Source organism: Procambarus clarkii, chromosome 17, assembly GCF_040958095.1.
Source record: "Procambarus clarkii isolate CNS0578487 chromosome 17, FALCON_Pclarkii_2.0, whole genome shotgun sequence".
NCBI classification, from domain to species: domain Eukaryota; kingdom Metazoa; phylum Arthropoda; class Malacostraca; order Decapoda; family Cambaridae; genus Procambarus; species Procambarus clarkii.
In genome coordinates, this window is record NC_091166.1 from 41,534,500 (window position 1) to 41,555,685 (window position 21,186).

General features: G+C 38.5%; 1 protein-coding gene across 8 annotated transcripts in view; it reads right to left on the minus strand.

The window, feature by feature from the left end:
* Nucleotides 1–851: 851 nt before the first annotated feature.
* The window catches only part of Nca (neurocalcin homolog), a 472,011-nt gene continuing 451,676 nt past the window's right edge, over nt 852–21,186 (minus strand). For 5 of the 8 annotated variants that reach the window (XM_069325890.1, XM_069325887.1, XM_069325891.1 and 2 more), the window contains 5 exons: nt 16,681–16,754; nt 13,861–14,011; nt 12,469–12,587; nt 6,889–7,080; nt 852–4,726 (listed from right to left, as the gene is read on the minus strand). In XM_069325890.1, coding sequence (XP_069181991.1) covers nt 4,529–4,726; nt 6,889–7,080; nt 12,469–12,587; nt 13,861–13,930 — 579 coding nt within the window. In that variant the 5' untranslated portion in view covers nt 13,931–14,011; nt 16,681–16,754 and the 3' untranslated portion in view covers nt 852–4,528. The remainder of the gene's footprint in view (nt 4,727–6,888; nt 7,081–12,468; nt 12,588–13,860; nt 14,012–16,680; nt 16,755–21,186) is intronic. The other 3 variants (XM_069325892.1, XM_069325893.1, XM_069325894.1) reach the window with 1 other exon arrangement.

A 21,186-nucleotide genomic window follows, 5' to 3' on the forward strand; every position in this document is an offset into this window, starting at 1 on the left:
GGGTCAACCTAAGAAAATAGTTGTGAGTAGAGGATTTCCCTTCCTCATTAAGAAAATTTGTGAAGTATGGGAGGAACTGCAAAGTTTTGTTGAAAAAACTTGCCCAGATAAAGCTGTAGCAGGCCGTTGCATTGACCTTTTAAAGGATAATGTGATGTCTTACTACAGACAAGTGTTAAAATGTAGGGAAAAAAAGTGTCTTTAGACAGATTCTTAGTAAGACAAGCAAGCAGTGAACCACAAGCAGGTCCTAGTGAATCAGGCAAAACATGCCAGAGAGTGCACACCAGAGAAGTCCTCACTGCCTGATGTTATAATGGAAGGGGACTCCCCTTCCAAACAGTAACACCTCTCCTCCTCCCCCCTCCTCCTCACTATCTTTCATATGCCAATAGCAGTCATCAGCAAGGTAAGTAATAACTTGAACATAGTTTTGTAGTGTAGATTTCGATGAATTAGGTATAAAATTTAGTTTGAAGTGAGGTTTTTGGGTGGTCAGGAATGGATTAATTCATTTCCCATTATTTCTTATGGGGAAATTAGCTTCGGTTTACGAATTTTCAGGTTACAAGCCGTCTCCAGGAACGGATTAAACTCTTAAACCGAGGTACCCCTGTACAGTATAATTTTATTCAGGCATTGGAATATTTGTTTACGTTTTACCACATTATTACCTTGCTGTGAACATGGAAAGAAGAATGGAATCATTCTTCAAGGAAGACTGCTCTTCAAAGAAGAGCAGTCTTAGCATAGAAATACTGTATTAATAGTTCTATGCAATGCAGACAGCTATATTATAAATGTCAGCTGAGAAATCTTTATTATGAGGCAGGAGGAAAAAAATTAAGATCTTTCTTTTGACAATCCTTTTAATTCTTTCAAAATAGAGCTACCATGTATGATCAAAGCTATCAATTTAATACTTACATTCAGTAGAATAAGTGGAAATATTAAAAAAAAAAAAAAATTAAGGACAGTAAGTCTTGTTGCTGTACTTTTATTTGATACTCTGTCTCACAGGGAAATACAACAAGGAAGAAACCTGACAAAACATCAACTTTGGTTCTTGAGTATGCACACGTGTAGGTTTGTGTCTCAGTTCTGGCCACTTGGGTTTTATGTTGAATTTACAGTAGTTAGTAATGCAAAGCAGATCTATACCTTTCATCTTGTGTACACTCAAAATACACTAACAATTAGCCTATGTAAATACAATATGGTTTATGAGGATACCCTGGACAAAGAGGAGGCCACACCTGGTGGCCTAGTTAGAGACCAGGCTGCCGGGACATTGATCCCCAGAATCGACGCAAGGTAATCCATTTAGTCACATTCCATACACAGAACTTGATGCAAGTTTTCTAATAAATCAAGAGCTTAAATAATTTTGTTAAATAAACTGTCTTAACAAAACCGCAAACATTTCATTTACACCTTATAGCTTCATTTTATTCAGAGGTCAGAGCTTAGACACTTGCCTACACAAACCACTTTTCTGATCACATTACACGTGCAATTTAATCTTATACAGGAACCATACAATGAAAGAGAAGTTGCACTGTAGTTATCTTCAGCATCTTAATGAACAGCAACTAGATTTGGGGTAAGGTACAAGTGGATGCAAGATTAATTTAATGAGAGGCACTGCACAGTGAAATATGTGGGTAAGCACCAAACCCCAATGCTTATTTATAGAAAAATTATATTGTGCAACTCTTTATGAAACATAGAAATTGAAGCATGGAATTAGATCAAAATACTGTACTACAGATTAAAAAGTTCCCAAAAAATGCTGAAACTGCACTTATCCCACAAAACCCCTTCTTTCCTGTTCCACCTCTACTTGAAATTGAGATGAAGAGGCATAAATAGCACTGATGGTGGTGGGCGGTGTTCTCTTTAGCAATGTACCGTAGTAAAGAAAATTACAGCTCGAGTGATGACGCTCTACAATTTCAAAGCAGCCTGTGCTTGGCGGAAGATTATAGCAATCCCGCAGACAACAATTCCTGGCAAAAGTAACAAAAAAAAATACAGACTTTGACAATAGCAGTCATAAAGCGTCATCAGATAACACAACAGTGGTAATCACAGGAAGATACTCAGAATTATGCAGCACACGTGATGGCTTACCAAAATAGAAAATTATTTTACGAGTGTTCATTATGCCAGCATTATCAGATGTGATTGTTTTTACAGACAATTTCATATTCAGGACACACAAGTGGCAATTGAGGATCACATTTATACAGTGTGTTGCAAACTATACATGGAGGTTTTCCTAGCTTAATTCCACTTGTATTTCTCCAGAAATTCAGACTAATTTTGTTTCTCAAAACAATGAAAAAAAATGCTGGTCATCTTTGCATAGTTTGAGCTATGGATAGTATAGTCAGAGTGAGATTTAACATACACAGCAAATATATAAAATACTGACTTAAAAGATAAGACCTGTACCAGGAACTGTTAAAAGTTCTATATTATGCTCATTTAGTCTTGCATTGAATCCACAGCCTGAAAACCCATGCAGAATGGTCAGCAACTTGAGTCCATTGTCAAACATTGTTATTATATTTAATTTATGATTAAAATAGGTGTTATACCATTTTAATATCTCAAACAATGGCACAAAATTGATGATCATGAGACATATTTTGTGCACACAATAATAAAGGATGTCTGAAATGTCTCCATTTAAATCAAGGGAGTAAATCGGAAAAATCAGAGGTACCCATACTTTGTTAGCACTCTTAATAATGGAAAGTGGTGAGAATGTAGCAGAAACGAGGCAAGTTATACACCGTGGGCGAGAGGAAGATATTCGTCATTACACCACCCTAGAGAAGAACTGATGTATCAACATCATTCTTGATTACTTTCATCTTTTACCACCCATGAAGCATGGTAGCAAAGTGCCCCATTGGAAGAAGGTAAGGTATTCCTTGGCAAAAAAGGCAAATTGCCCTATTGCAGGAAGGCAAATTGCTATACTGCAAGAAGGCAAATTGCCAAATTGCAAGACGGTAAAGTGCCCCACTGCTACCCCAAAAGTGTTTCAGGGGAAAATAGGGAGTCTTTGTAAGAAAAAAAATCCTCATGACACTTTGGCACAAAGATGAAGAACAGTTGTTGAATACACACTGATTGCAAAGGCAGGGGAAAACTTTACCACATTCATATCAAGAAGCGTAGCTTTCTGGCAGCCCCCATATCCAGGATACTTCTGACTCGGTAGTCAGATATGCTATAGCCACTTAGGCAATTTTAACCAGCTTATTTTTTAACAATTTGGTACTTCACTAAAACTTACCTAAATGTAAATGTTCTTAATACCTCTTCATTATCCACAAGGTCACAAGTACACTAGACAAAGGAGAAGGTAATGATTATTAGGAGATTGACATTTTATTTCTAAACTGCAGTTTATGGGGCAAACAAATTTGTTTAAGTTAAGCCTCTATTTTTCTGGAAATTGAGTTCTGTCAATTACCTTCTCCTTAAATGTATTTACAATTTTAAAAAATCATTACCAGCCCTTGGATAATCTTACTAAATCTTTCAAACTAAATAAAAATTATACTAATGATCACCAATTTGTCAGGAGTTTTCCATGGAATATGGGAAAATCAAACACCTGCCAGTATTAACATGCAATTGACAAAATGTAAATAAAAATAGAAATGGAATACACGTAACTGGTATGTAGAATGACTCGGAACATTCGACAGAATAAAGCCAACTCTCCACTAATTAAGTACAATTGGGATCGTTGAAAAATTACAAACCCTATGTGTTGCTACACCTTTGTTCTTACTTATTCCGACTCTGACAGGTGAGCACCAGACAAGGAAATCTTTGTGCAGGTAACATGCAGTACATACAGGATAGCTAAGCAGGAGTAAACATCCTCCTGCCCAGTACAATTGTTCATTCCACACAACCCACAAACCCCACATAGGCCCAGCTTCATTACAAAAGTTACATCCCTTAAAACTTTCAGCCCCATATCTATCTAACACTATAAAACAAATACAGCCCTTTAGTTGCTGTCTTTAGCAGGTTCATTGCCAATCAGCCTAACACGAATGTGACATAGGGCTAGAGGTCGGCATTTTAATACAGCGAGGCGATGGTGTGATTCACACCGTAAGCCTAGTCCTTATAACCCTCCAGGGGCTAGTTAAGGATAAGGACAAGATAAGGTGAGATAGGGACACTTCAAAGCTAAGTGAAGCTGGGAGTGTGGGAACAGAATCTGACCTATAAAACAAGAGAATCTTGTGTGGGTTGGGAAGGGGCTGATGCAAAGGGGTTCAGAGACGTAGAGAGAGAGAGAGAGAGAGCGGAATGCTTGGGAAGGTAAGAGGAATAAAGGGCTTTAGGGAGACTGTGGACAGTTTAAAGAAGGATATTAATGTTAAGGTATGTTAGAGACTGGGAGTTTATTATGGCAAAAAGTAGTAATTACAAGGTTAAGGTTGTCAGATATTTAGACAGGTTAGATGAGGTAAGGTTAGATTCAGAGAGGTCACTGAGATGATTGAGGGTCACACTGCAGCAGGCGTACGATGGATGGGTCACTCTTAGCCCCTTCGATGAATTCTTCAAGACTTAGCTTGCCATCCTTATTCTTATCCATCTGACGAAAGATTTTGTCTGTACGTTTTTCAGGGGTACTTTCATCTTCTGGCATCTTCATCACAGAGCCAACCATCTTGTAAATTGCCTGTAATAAAAATCAATTTTTGATAAGCAAAAATTGCTCTGTATTATACAAAAATTATGATCATTGCATATTAAAAATCACAATAACATGATGAAATTATGAATAAACATCAAGGCTGTAAAATGGAATTGAACCCGTGTAATAAGTGTAGTTACAGGATGAGTGCTACACTTATGGTGTCCTGTCTTCCAAGCTCTCTGTCATAGAACACTTTGAAACTATTGACAGTTTTAGCCTCAACCATCATCTCACTTATTCTAACCATCTACCACTGTTTGCTAAATTTTTCTTATATTTCTTTGGCAGCTTTGTTTAGTTAGCTTGAATCTATGATCACTTATTCTTGAGGTTGCCAGCTGCAGGAATTCCTCTTTGTCAATTTGGTTGATTCCTGTTATTATTTTGCAAGTGGTGATCATATCACCTCTTTTTCTTTTATCTTCTAGCTTTGACATATATAACACCTCTAGCCTATTCTTTAAGTCTTGTTTTACAGTTCCAGTTCCAGAAGCCATTTTGTAGCATGCCTTTGCATCTTTTCCAGTTTACCAATGTGCTTCTTCAGATATGGACACCATACAATGGCTGCATATTCCAATTTAGGTCTCACAAGAGTCATGAATACTTTTGGTATTTCATCATCCATGTAATTAAAAGCGATTCTGAAGTTGGAAAGCGATGCATATGCTCCTTGCACAATATTCTTTGTGTGTTCCTCTGGCGACTGATTACTATTCAAAACAACCCCCTAGATCTCGTTCTTTGTTAGAGTTCTTTAATTCTTTTCCATGCAATTTGTAAATTGTGTGAGGTCTATTTTCTGTCGGTCCTGGTCGTTGAACCGGGTGCTCTCTTTTCTCTCTCTTCTCCTCAGTTTGTGATGGCCCCTCCGGTTCAGGATCATTTTACTAGGGCTCTTTTTTTATTGGCATTGGCCCCTGGGGGTCGGGTCGAGGAGCTTCATCCTCTCCTCCGGCGCAGGGGTTTCTGCTCTTTCGGTCCTGGTGGTCGGTTTGTTCGTTTGCAGTCGTATCCTCCTTTTCTGGCAAAGAATGAGACTGCTGCTTTCTGAAGGGTCCTTGGGTTATTGATGCTTGGTTGGTTCGGCCGGAGATGCATCATGTCTTGTGTTCAGTTACGGCTCTTTGCCGTAACTAAAACTTGTGGGCTTCAGCAACTGGGGACGCACTTTGGGTGGACCTGGTATCCCTTCTTTCCTGTTCTAGGGCGCGGGTCTCCCAAGTCGTCCACAGGTTATTCGGTCCAGCCAGCCTGCAGTCTATCCCCATGCTCACAACATTCATAAGTTCACGGCTTTGGCTGCTGTTTTTGGTAACATGTCCTGGGCCGACATTCGGGCGCAGGGTTTTTGGTAGTCAAACAGGGTCCTGGCTGCATGGTATATTGTTAATGATCCTGGCCCCTACCCAGGCATGTGTAGCCTTGGGTCGCAGGTTGCACCCAGTTGTCTCTACTTCAAGTTGAGGAACGAATAACGACTGCCTCCTGAGCAAGTCCCTTTTTTTCTTATCTTTGTTTAGGTAGCTCCGGGGAGCTGGAGGGGCTCTCCACAGAAAACCAGCGTTGAATGTAATGAAATGCCATTTTCTGGGTGAGTTCCCTGGCAACCCTCCCTCTCTTTTTATGAAGTATACCAAATTTGAACTTGAATTTTGTGGGTCTTACATTTTGACATAATGTGTACAATAACATCAAACTAAAAATATATATCTAAGATTAATAATACTGCAGTCAGTAATAATACAGAAATTACAAAGTCTCAGTAAATGTAACAAAAGGCTAGTTATAATAATAACAAAATGTAATTCATTAGGCATTACTATTAATGTCAGTATTTTGATCTTCGTAGCCTTAAGTCTAATCCAAAATGCTGAGCAAAATTAGGTGCTTTATACAAATGAAATATTATAAAACAAACAAATGAACCCTGTGGCATTATCATGTATACTCTTTATTTATAACTTATGCTTCTGTCTTTATAAAGATGCTTCTATAATTCAGTGTTCAAGGTTTACCTATTTGCACGTTAACAAATACTGTACAATCATCAGCAGAAAATATTTGTTTTCCCCATTCAAAATCCATTTTGTTGGATTTCATGTTGGATTAAATCTGAGATAATTAACAAACAAGCTTCTTACTGTAACGATCTCCAGCATCTCCTGTCGACTGATGTATCCATTTCCATCGAGGTCATACATTGAGAAGGCCCACCTCAACTTCTGTTCCAGCTTTCCTCTTGATGTGACAGAAAGGGCACATAAGAACTCTCGAAAGTCTATGGTGCCGTCCCCATTTGCATCGAAGGTCCGGAACACATGCTCCGCAAACTGCTTGGGAAGGTAAGTGATGAAGAGTTGCACATAAAACTGTCAAACCTCGTTTGCTTGGCCCCTTTGTGGCTCTCGTCTCTTTTTTCGATAAAAACTAACTAAAATTCACTTAATTTTCATAAAAAATGCATGTGATATATCAACAGCTAAATTATTTTGTGTGTTGTAAGGACAACCTTTTCATATAATTGCAGTTTAGTATTTGGTTTCATGCTAGTCACTCTTTCAAAGTTAATTTAAAAAAAAAACTGAGGGGTTAAAGGAACGAGGTTTGACTTTCGAGTACAGTATAAGGCGTCACAGAGCCAGGAAATGAGAGCATAGGTTAAAGCATCAAAGCCATACCAGCATCATGACAGTTTTAATTATGGTCATGAAACTTGACAAATCAACTCTAACCCTACAAAAGTCTTGCTTTGCCACGTTACCGAGTAATTTAGAATACAGGAAATGTCAACATTTTTGGTACTGTATATGAAATCAATCCTCCCATTTTAGCAAGCAAATAATGAACTCATCATTTAGAATATTTATAAAGTACCTTCAGTGTTATAAATTAAAAAAAATGTGACTATGAAAGAAGATTAGGCAAAGCAAGAACCTTAGTCAGTTTAACATAAAACATACCTACAGATTATTTGTGCCTAATGCAACTCAAACACTGCTACACCTGTACCTTCATGATCCATAATAAAGATTTTAGTGTTTATTCCCAGCCACATTGGAGTTACCTCGAATGAATTTTTCAAGTGCCGCCACCAAGGAAGCCATTCATGCTTGCACCATTTCTCGGAAATGGCTCCTTATTCAGATTTCTATCCAGTCATTCATTATGCAATCCACTACTGTTGGCAGGATCACTGGGCTGGTATTACAGGTAATTAACTGTATGCTCCTAAATTATCCCCATTGGCCTTCTTTCTACCACTGTAAAAGGCAATAAACAGTTTTGGCCATGTTGCGTATCAGTCACACCCATTTAGCACATGGTTATCTTCTTGAGGTTATCTTGAGATGATTTCAGTGCTTTAGCGTCCCCACGGCCCGGTCCTCGACCAGGCCTCCTTTTTGTTTCACACCCCCCGGGAAGCAGCCCATAGCAGCTGTCTAACTCCCAGATACCTATTTACTGCTAGGTAACAGGGGCATCAGGGTGAAAGAAACATTTTGCCCATTTGTCTCCGCTTCCACCAGGGATCGAACCCGGAATCTCAGGACTACGAATCCGAAGCACTGTCCACTCAGCTGTAAGATGCCCTGTAAGGCACGGTCACTTAATGAAACATCCTCCTACACTGTTTTGTCTAAACTTCATTGTCTAATTTACAGTCGTGTACCTTCTGGTAGAGTGCCCAATTTTCTTGATGCTCTTGTCTTGTTTTCCTAATCTCCCTAGGAGTCATTTGTTCCTTGATAGGATCCTTGGTGAATCTGACACCTTTGATATTGCTTACCTTTTGTTGTTCTGTTCTGTTCTTGTGGCATCTAGAGTGAAATTTAGTGCCTATTGCATGTCTAGATGTCTAGTGCCTTATGAATAACTAGCAACACAATGCTATGCTACATAGTCTACCTAGCTTTGCATCTTCTTTAGATAATTACCTATTTCACCAACAACAATACAATTTTTGTAAACGAAAATGTACCCATTTGTGATCATTAAAAATTAACAACTTAATTTATGTCTGTTCACACACCTTGAGACAACTCATGTGACTCACAACACTGAACAGTGTATATTACAATAGCAGGGTTATTTAGAACAATCTTACGAATAGAGAATACAGTTGTTAATAAAGCATACTTGAATTAATACACAATGTGAACGTATGAAAAACATGTACAGTGTGTACACAAAAAGCAATATTTTTAAGTGGCAATGACCATAACTAAATAGAAGTTACATTTTTTTTATAGAGGATGTATAGCACTGATTAATGAGGAATACTTAAATAACATCTAGCCTATTATACAGATGAAAATCATGTTGTGGACATATTACTAATGTTGTGGATGGCTTGCTAGTGTTGTGGTGCTATTGTGGATGTTTTGTGTTGGAAATGATGCTACCAGCGATGAAAGGTTGGATATTACTGAGTATATTTAACTATTTTTCTACAACACTGCTATGCTGAACAAGTAAGCGCCCATTCCAACCTCAAGTAAGTGCCAAGCTGTAGCAACAGTGATGTTAACCTGTACAGATGGGTTCATTCTCGGCTCACAATTGGGAATTCCAGGTTCGAATCCTGGATGGGACAGAAGCGGTTGGGCACATTTCCTATCACCTATTGCCTCTGTTCACCTAGCAGTAAACAGGTAACCAGGAGTTAGTCAGCTTGTTGTGAAGTTTTATCCTGGGTTGCATAGCAAACAGGTCAGTAGTTCGACCTGGGGTGGGGGGGGTTCATCTTGAGGTTATCTTGAGATGATTTCAGGGCTTTTTAGTGTCCCCGCGGCCCGGTCCTCGACCAGGCCTCCACCCCCAGGAAGCAGCCCGTGACAGCTGACTAACACCCAGGTACGTATTTTACTGCTAGGTAACAGGGGCATAGGGTGAAAGAAACTCTGCCCATTGTTTCTCGCCGGTGCCTGGGATCGAACCCAGGACCACAGGATCACAAGTCCAGCGTGCTATCCGCTCGGCCGACCGGGTTGGAAGGACCTTGATATAAGCCTGTTGTATATATACACATACACACACTGCCTGTCCCAGACAAAGTGAATTATTATTATTATTATTATTATTATTATTATTATTATTATTATTATGATTATTATTAAATCATGGACATAACTTGAGCATACCGTGCTTAAAATACTATGCATGTCATGTGGCTTTGCAAGAGTGTACCATTGCTTCACAATAATATGTACATTCACAACCTATTGAACCTTTTTGTATAGAATAGTATAATAATTGCCTCTTCCTAAATTAAATTTTCCAACAAATTTTTACATTATCAATACTAGAGGGAATTTTTAATTGCCCATGAGACTGTAATTTGTATAAAGTTCATGATATGCATCAGCAACAGACAACACCTCCTGCTATCTTAGAAGTGGGAAATAATGATAAAATATGGATGGTGCAAGAGAGTGGATAATCAAGGCACTGGTGTAGTTAAAGAGTAGCAATTGCACACAAAAAAGTGTCATATGTAACATCAACAAGACAATGAGCAGTGTTGTAAGTACTGTACCATAAAGAACACTTGTCTACAATGACAGTAACCATGCAGTCACTAATAAGAAGGGTGCTACAGGTTCGTTTAATTTTGTAGTGCTTCACTTCTACTGATTATTCAACTAGTAGATGTCAAGAACTGAAATAAAAATGTAGTCTGGCCACACAATCCCTATGACTTAAAAAAACAAAAACAGCATTGAATGTAATGAAACACCAATTTCTGGATGAGCCCCAGAGGCTTCCTGAAGCTATTATTACTGATTCAGTGCTATACTACTAGGCACCATCAGTCGCAGAGTTCTCATTGGCCTACCGGGGGACCACGAGCCAGAACCTGGTCCCCTCAGAGAGGTGCCCAGTTCTCTTTTTCCATGCCAGGGAAAGCTTTTCCACTAAGCTCAGTCCCTAGGGTACTGTGCTTGCTCCAGTACTGTTTCTCGTCCTCATATTGGACAGAAAAGGATACATATCATCCTTTGCAGACGACACTAGGATTTTTATGAGAGAATGAGAGTAAATAACAAAGGGGACAGCAAACCTCGAATCTGATGTAAATCAAGTCTTTCAGTGGACCACAGAAAATAGTATGATGTTTAATGAAGATAAGTTCCAGCTCCTGTGCTATGGAAATGACAAAAATCTAAAAAATGGAAACCACATATTTTATTTCACACAGTGAAATTATACTATAGAATGAAAAAGCAATGATAAGGATCTGGGAGTAATCATGTTGGAAGACCTTACCTATAAAGAACACAATAAAGTAGCTGTCACAACAGCAAGAAAAATGACAGGTTGAAAAACAAGAACCTTTCAAATGAGGGATGCCATAACAATGATGAAACTTTTCAAGACATTAGTGCTCTATAGCGTGGAATATTGTTGCACAATAACAGCTTCATTCAAAGCTGGCAAAATTGCTGACCAAAAGAGCATGCAAAGACACTTTACTACCAGAATCCACTCAATAAAACACCTAATTTATTGGGACCGATTAAAATGTTAAAATCTGTATTTCTAGAGGGCATATAGGAGAGATGCGTAATAATTTACACTTGGAAAATATTTGATTTTCAATCTAATATCACATACAATAAATATACACAAGTATATATATATATGTATATATATATAAGTATATATATATATGTATATATATATAAGTATATATATATATATACTTGTGTATATTTATTGTATATGATTACCTGTAGATAGTATTTAAGTACTATCTTGAGATGATTTTGGGGCTTAGTGTCCCCGCAGCCCAGTCCTCAACCAGGCCTCCACCCCCAGGAAGCAGGCCGTGACAACTGACTAACTCCCAGGTACCTATTTACTGCTAGGTAACAGGGGCAACAGGGTGAAAGAAATTCTGCCCATTGTTTCTCACCAGCGCCCGGGATCGAACCCGGGACAACAGGATCACGAGCCCAGTGTTCTGTCCGCTCAGCCACCGGCTCTCTTAAGCCTCCCCAGCTTAAGTACTATGTCTAGTACTTAACTGACAGTTTATCTAGTGTTGTTTAACCCCTCCCCCTTTGGTTGTATATTACTGCTCTGTTTTGATAACTTCACCCTGATTTGGGGTTGGATCTGTCACGAAGGAGGCACTAGGGCCACACACACAGAGAGAAAGACAGAGAGAGAGAGAGAGAGACAGACAGAGAGAGACAGAGAGAGAGAGAGAGACAGACAGAGAGAGAGAGAGAGAGAGAGAGAGACAGACAGAGAGAGAGAGAGAGAGAGAGACAGAGAGAGAGAGACAGACAGACACTAGAACTAGAGTTACTGGCTAAGAGAGGTCGTAACAAGAGGACTGTTGACAAAGGTTCAGAAAGAAAATTGATATCAAAATTAAATCATGAGAAGTTAGATGCTCTAAACAGAGGAATAGGTATCTTACTGTATGATGTAAAATAACACAGTGACCAATGCAATACTGCATTATTGCTGTTTCATAGATTGCTGAGTAAGATGTTCTATGACTGACTGGATTCCTCCCTGTCCAGAGAACAATAGTTACATCTAATACATAACTAACCAATGTAAATGAGTACAAATATTATGGATGTGTTTTATCGATGATGATATGAATCCTCAATGAACACACTGTTTAACTAGCCATGAGCTAACTTTATCCATAAATTCTATATAGTAGAATGAAATGTTTTCTCATCCTTTTCTAAAAGATGTACCTTTGATGCGTCGCCATATGGAAAGAAGTTCCCATATATCTTCTTGAATTCTTCAACTGAAAGGTGGCCTGTTGGACAATCTTTAAGGAAACCTTTGTACCATTCTTGGATCTCAGCGTCTGTAAATATAAAGACATTTATAATATAAGTTAGGTTATAGAGTACATTATAGATTAATATTTGTAGTTGTATGCAAATGAGGAGAGAAATGAAGGAGACAGTATTACAAGGACAAATGTGATTAGAGAAATGGGGGAAGTGTGAAGTGGTTGGGATTTGGTTTGGTGCTTATCTATCAGTGACTATGGGAATAAATATCTAGGCCCATCATTTATACCTGGCATATTAATTACCTAATGCAAATCCGGCTTCCACTTGTACCTTTGTCTTACCTCTTTTTAATACTGTATATATATATGCTTCCTTTATCCACTTTCTCTATTTCCTTCAAGATCGTGTACATAATTTTCATATCCTTTGTTTCTTTTCTCCTCCAATGTTGTAAGGCTGAGTTCTCTCAACCTGTCCTCATAGCTGAGGCATCTCCATTCTGATACTAAGCTAGTTGTAAACCTCTGAACTTTCTCAAGTTTTTGTTTAGGCTTCACAAGGTGTGGGTTCCTGACTGGAACTGCATATTCAAGTCTCACATAGGCAGTATGTAGGGATTTGAAAGCCTCTTTGTTTAAATTCTTGAATGACATTTTCATGTTTGCATATTCCTCATATACTGTTGATGTTATCCTGTGCATATGAGCTTTTGGTGTCAAGTGTTGGGATTATGTGTACTCCCAGGTATTTTTTTAATGTTTCCTGTAATTCCCTTCCCTCATGGTATAATTAAAACAAGTCTCCCTTATCCATTTTCATTACTTTGCTCTTCTTTGGATTGAATTCCATCAGCCATTTATCTGCCCACTCCTGAAGTTTGATAGGGTCTCCTTGCAGCACCCTACAAGTACCCTACACTCTTCAGGGTACTTTCCTCATTAACGTTGCATCACCTGCAAACATCGACATGTACAAGCTCACACCTTCTGCAAGGTCATTTACACAAATTAAAAACAGCCTTTGGTATCCCCTAAATTGGCCTAAGAGCTCAAGAAAAACAAGTAATGTTGTCTACCTAGACACTAAAAGCATGTAAACAAGGTGTCTGTGCCACTCATTACCTCCTTAGAATTTGTACATTTATAGAATATCCATATTATGACTAGTACCTTACCTTGCGATGATTTCGGGGCTTAGCATCCCCGCGGCCCAGTCCTCGACCAAGCCTCCTAGGCAAGTTACCAGGCAAAGTAACTTGCATTTAATTAAGCATTGTCTGGCAGATATGCGAGACACTAAGATAGTTACCATGGAGTAAGCACTATCCCACCAATTCCTCACCTGTGAACTCTGTATTGGAACGAAGATCTTCCAACACTTCTGGTTTGAGTTTGCTGTTCTGCTTGCCCATGGTTGTATGTTCTTGAGAACTTGACTACTATCTCACCTAATGTTCTTTTACACCTTGCAAACTTTTGCTAGCCACACACACCTGAAAGGTACAAGTTACAAATTATACAGTAATATACATATTAACCCATCAGCTGCTCCATTAAAAGAACTTAGTTTAATCTTACAATCCTGGATTTTCCAAACTTCTTAAATAAAAATTATGTATGAAAGGATTATACAAAAGTAATTCACCACGTATAAAAACAATATAGTACAATCAATTTATACCTCGAAAAAACAAGCGTTGAATGTAATGAAACAACATTTAGGCTTCCCAGGGCTATCGAGCTGATGTGTGATACATTAGACCGGGGCATTAGCTATGAAGTTCGACCTACCAGAGACCACAAGCCAGAACCTGGCACCTTCAGAGAGGTTGCAGGGAGCAATGACCCTGGAAAACCCCACTGTGGTTGGGGGTTTTGCTTATCTGCCATCGGATAGGGTTAGGCACCCAGAAAGATAGGCATAACAAAACAAACCCCACATGATAAGAAACTAAGAATTAAACACCGAACAGAGAGGTAGAACTCCCTCTAATCCAAAGGAAACAAGCAAACGTCACACTCCACTGCCGCACCGCTTGTTTACGCAGCCCTCCCAGCACCACTACTCAGTCATCCAGTTCGGAAGCTAAGTATCAAACAACACAAAAAAACTGCTGACTGGAGGGAGGGAGGGTTGCCAGGGACCCTCCGGACAAACCCAGCAATCGCGAGAGAGGTGGAAGGGGTGTCCCAAAAGGAACCAGAACAGACGCTGAAGCCAAATCCGATCCAGTGGGTAGACCAGCACGGTGAAGTTCAGACTCCTGCACAACTGTTGAGCAACCTCCAAGAGACCCGGGACCCCCAGAAACAACCAAAGGCAGCACCGCAGCCGCAGCAATGCCTCCGGAAGGAGAGACATGGAAGCAGTTCACGAGTCCCAAACAAGACCTAGCCAGGTCTGTACCTGGGACGGAACCAGATGGGCCTTCACCCACCAGGAACCCAAACCTGGCCAGCTGGGAAAGAGCCACATCCATGGCAACCAGACAAGCAGACCGACTGGGAGCCCACACTAGCTAGTTAACGAGGTAGGCCAGAACCCGAACCCCTAGCAGACACAGACAGGTCACCACGACCTGTCGCGTGAAAATGCCAGGTGGCAGATTCGAGCCAAAAGGAAGGCAACGAAAACGGTAAGCTAGATGCCCTACCACGAAATCCTATCAGTCCCTGAACCCCGTATGAATAGGAACATGCCAGTATGCGTCCTTGAGATCCAGGGACACCATCCAAGCACCAGGCTCCAAAAGAAGCCGAACCTGAGACAGAGTGGTCATCCAAAAGAAGGGGGCAAGAAATCCAGGGATTCAGATGGGACAAGCCAATAATGAACCGCAGATCCGCACAGTCTCGTTTTGGCACTGGAAACAGGAGGGAAACCCACCTGAGGGACAGGGTCGTTTCGACCACGCCCAACCGCACCCACTCCGAGATGACCCAACGAAGTGCAGGGGAAGAAACTGTATGACAGCCGCCTCTGCAAACAGCAATGGACAAAACAGTGATGAAAACCTAAGAGCCAGGGCCCAAGGAGATTCCAAAGAGAGAGCGAGCAGAGCCTGATAGCAAGTGAGACAAGAAGCAAAGAACAGAGACACTGCTTCCTTCAGGATAGCTTCAACAGCATGGCCAACGCCCGAGCCGCCAAGGCCAGCACATCCAACGATGGCCCGGCACTCAACGTCTCCACATCCTCCTCATGCCAGGCCAAAGACAGCTCGAAAAGGGGAAAAGAAGCGCAAGATCGAAGCCAAATGCTAAATGCCTCTGTACTCACAGAGCATTTAGGGAACGATGCCCCTTATGTGCATGCAGCCCCGGTACTCTTGAGGACACCAGGCCACCACACACGACATCACAGAGGACACCACGAAGGTAAGCACTGCTTGGAAAGCAAGATAAGAGAAGACGTTCGCCTCAGTTCGCATTAGCTGATGAACTGGAATGGCTGGGGAGGGGGGCTGCGAGGACGAGTGACACGGCGATAGAGAGTGACGTTTGCTTGTATTCTTGGAATTGGAGGAAGTTCTGCCTCTGTTAGGTTTTTGGTTGCAATTTTCATCCCCATGTAGGGTTTGTATTGTTATGCCTACCTTTCTGGGTGCCTAGCCCTAGTCATTGGCAGATAAGGAAACCCCCAACCACAGGGGGAGGTTTTCCAGGGCCATTGCTCCCTGTGCCTCTCTGTGGAGGTCAGGTTCTGGCTCATAGTCCTGGTAGGCTGAACTCCATAGACTAATGCCCGGTCTAATGAGTCACAAATTATCCCCGATAGCTCCAGGAAGCCGAAGGGGCTCCCCACAGAAAAGAAATCTACAACTACTTCCTGAAAGAAACTAACGAGCAACTTGGGAAAAAAACCTGAAGCTGGAACCACAGGTAGCAAGACCATAACACCTGCCACTGAAGCCAGAACCACAGGTAGCAAGACCATAACACCTGCCACTGAAGCCAGAACCACAGGTAGCAAGACCATAACACCTGCCACTGAAGCCAGAACCACAGGTAGCAAGACCAAAACACCTGCCACTGAAGCCAAAACCACAGGTAGCAAGACCATAACACCTGCCACTGAAGCCGGAACCACAGGTAGCAAGACCATAACACCTGCCACTGAAGCCGAAACCACAGGTAGCAAGACCATAACATTTTTACACACCTTTCAACCTTTCTGCTGCACTCTGAGCCAAATTTCTTCTATTGCAGTTCCCAGCCTTCACTGCTGGCTCAATCCTGAAAATACCAAATTTAATGTTTACATAATTTTAATACATAATCTTCTATCATAAATATTATGCAGTGGCTTTTATTTCAATCAGAAATTGAAGCAGTTATTTATTGTGTCATTTACTGTACACACAATACATTAATTATGTATGAATCTGAAACCTAATAAGTAAATAACAAATGACCAGTTTAAGTTGAAGCACTAACCTCTCCTAAACAGGCATAATAAACAATTTCTAAAATTGTAAATATTTTCAGGTCCCAGATACCCAATCCCTCCCCCCTGTAATATAAATAACACTGTTATTATATATATATATATATATATATATATATATATATATATATATATATATATATATATATATATATATATATATATATATATATATATATATATGTCGTACCTAGTAGCCAGAACGCACTTCTCAGCCTACTATGCAAGGCCCGATTTGCCTAATAGGCTAAGTTTTCCTGAATTAATATATTTTCTCTGATTTTTTTCTTATGAAATGATAAAGCTACCCATTTCATTATGTATGAGGTCAATTTTTTTTTATTGGAGTTAAAATTAACGTAGATATATGACCGAACCTAACCAACCCTACCTAACCTAACCTAACCTATCTCTATAGGTTAGGTTAGGTTAGGTAACCGAAAAGGTTAGGTTAGGTTAGGTTAGGTAGGTTAGGTAGTCGAAAAACAATTAATTCATGAAAACTTGGCTTATTAGGCAAATTGGGCCTTGCATAGTAGGCTGAGAAGTGAGTTCTGGCTACTAGGTACGACATATATATATATATATATATATATATATATATATATATATATATATATATATATATATATATATAATATATATATATATATATGTATGTATGTATGTATGTATGTATGTATGTATGTATGTGTGTATGTGCGCGCGTGCGCGGAAAAACAACATGTGAAAAATAGAGAAGGCTAAATGCATTTTTGGCTTAAATCACCATCAGAGCAAAGTAGTACCTTCATTCTACTTTGCTCTGATGAAGGCGATATAAGCCGAAAACACATTTAGCATTCTTTATTTTTTCACATGTGGTTTTTCTGCATATATATATATATATACACACACACACACACACACGTGTATGTTTTCAATACCATACTGTAAAATACTTACTTTGTTAATACAATATTTTGAAAATCACTACATTATCATCACACTCATTATTTCTTGGTGTATGCCATGGTTGTACCTTCTCCAATATTAAAAAATATATGTATTTCATTAAACATGAAATTATAGCTACAAAATACACACACACAAAAACAAAAATCACTGTACACACAATACATGGTCAATAAACTAATTCCAAGAATAAAACTTCAATTATCTTTATTACTGGAAAAAACACAAGGTTTATATAAGTTTATATTCAAACAAGGCTGGAGCAACCCAAGTACAATTAAAAATGTGTGACTAGATCAGTAATGATGAGCCTTAATGGTACTGTAATAAATATTACATCCTGGATAAAAAAAAGGTAACAACAATAATAATTAACAGCGATACCATATCTCATAAATATTCCCAAAACTCTGAAGAATTTTCCTGTTGTTATTTAAGTTTTTACGTAAATTTAAAATGTATAGTCTTTGCTGCTAGTAGCAAAACTCATTTAAACAAAAATTATAAATCACCAGGGAGGAAAATTAAAGTTGATTATATATATATATATATATATATATATATATATATATATATATATATATATATATATATATATATATATATATATATATATATATATATATATAAACATATACTAACCTTTTAAGTATAAATTACCATCGTAAAATGTTTTCCAAATTGTGTATAGGTATCACTATTTCTAGCAACAACAATTAACATTTTCAATAACTATATACAAATTATTGTATCTCACCCAAAAAATGAATGCCATATAAATTCCCATTGCAATTACATTTACAGACATAAGTAATATAAAGTAGGAAACATTACTCAACGGCTCATACCTCAACAAAAGTCTTCGGAGCCATGAACTTACTACCGTTTATCCTAGCTATGTGTTTCATGCTTTCTTATAAATACAATATTTCAACTTTATTTTAGGAATATTGACTGGCTAAACAACAATGTTTGATGAAATTTTTGTATTACACAATGATGTGTTCTAATATACTGGCTTCAATTTATCTAGTGTACAGTAATAATTATCTTTCATTATAAACATTTTCAAAATATGACGAAGTACTTTGTATGTGTAATGTACAAGTTTTATACAATGATATTTACAAACCTTAAAAGTCACACTCAAGCAAATTTGATTAGACAAGGCATATGGCTCTGGGACATTTGCTACACTGTCGCTCTTCCTATGCTTCTCTTCTAGACTTAAGAGTCGACATTTATTTTTGGTCTGTATTTGAGTATAGAAATTAAGGGACAAAGCATTACTTTAGTCCACATTTGTGCTCTAGGACAACCCTGTTTATATTGTACTTGCTAAAACAATGTTAAAATGTAGTAATCTGCATAAAAGAAATGACCATATGATAATGTATTCTTGTTATAATATCAATATATATATACGGTATACTGTACTACTCTTTAAAAACAAAATTGCAAATTATATTAGCAGACCAAGTTCTTAGTGGTTTATGCAATAACATCACTAACATACAAATAAGTAATAAAAATTACATAATTCTTTACATGGGAGATTTAACATAAGTGATATATCAAAGCAAGAATATCTTTTCCCCTCATGATATGCCTGACATGAGGTGTAGCAAAGTCTCTTCACTTGCACCAAATGTAATGTAAATAAACTCTGGGCCACTAAATTGTATGCTAAGACAGGAAAATAATCTTTATTACTGTCTCATTTCAGACTCACAACTCCTCATCTCATCACAGGCATGAATAAAGACAAGATTGGGTTGCAGCTCATCTACAGGTGAGAAGGAATATGGTCTGAGGGATATTCAATGCTACAGTTTCATTCATACCAATAGCGACAATTAACACTTAAATAGGTTCTTAACAAAACTACTCTAGTGTACATACAGAATATTCTTTGAGCTAATGGCTCTTCACCACAGGCTTCATCATAATTAATAACTAAGCACTTATCATCCAAAGAATGCCAGGCTGAAGACATTCTTTAACCCTTAAACTGCTAAGCTATTTAAAAGTCCTACATCCAGGTGCGCATTGAAAAAAGTATTGAAAACCCATAAGGATAAATCGCATTTGGCGATTTGCGCACGGGAGGAAATCGCACATGGCGATTGCAGCAGTGTAAGGGTTTAAACTCTCGTGATGATGGCAATAAGCCGTATCAGTCCTGTGGAGAGATCAGCACTTGTAAACCTTGTATGACTTTATTATCTCATAGTACCATTTTACTGAAAAAATTACATGTGTAGCTATACAATATATAACACCCAAGCCACTGATCTCAACACTGGCTTAACTCCTGCAGATTTCTATATGAAAGTCAGGGTAAAAGTGTTACAAGCATGGCACAATCCCTTATCCTACTATGATATTTACAGGTATTACCGTTTGTGCAGATTGTCTACCAGACGTTGAGCCAAGCAAAGCAAAATAAACAAATATAACTTCATTACTTGGACATGAATCTCTGTCTGCCATTATAACTAATATAAAAGAACACTAGATTGAGCTCTATAGAAGCCAAATCTTGAAATAAAAAATTATACAAATTAAACTGGAATAAAAAAGGCAACACTACATATTGTCCATGCAAAGATTTGTATAAAATTAATTTCTGAATTAATGTGTTACTATGAAGCACAGAAAGAAAATGATTTCATAATTGACATAAATAAGACTACAGTATCGTCCACCTTGATACCCAAGCTTTCTCTATGGCAATGTCTTAGGTCATATCAACCATATATTTCTGGGGTCACATTCACAAGACACAGATTGAGATGCTCTCTCACACAAGAACAACTATATCACAGAAGGGTGGGGAGTTGGTGTTAAATCAGTCTTCAGCAAGGAACAAAGGTTGTGCACGACAGTATTAGATAAACCTATCCGTGAAGAACATGTGATTCTTTATATGCCACTTATTCTACAATTTGGATTGGATAAAATAAATGTCATTCAAAAGAAAAAGGAATGTGAGAAAATTGGTTAAAAATAGGATAAAATTGGATAAAAAATCTCTAAGAGAAAGAGGAATGTAAGAAAATTTGTAAGGAATGGGTATTCACTGTAGCAAACATATAAGAGACAAAATGAAATTAAAGCATTGGGCTTAATACACACACTTTAGTTTTGTCTGTAATGAGTGCACAAAAGTGAGGAGAGACGCACAGCTTCCCAACACTACACGCAAACTGTCTAATGTCCTGGAATGCTTGCATTATGGTCATCTCTAAGAGACCTTCACAGAAA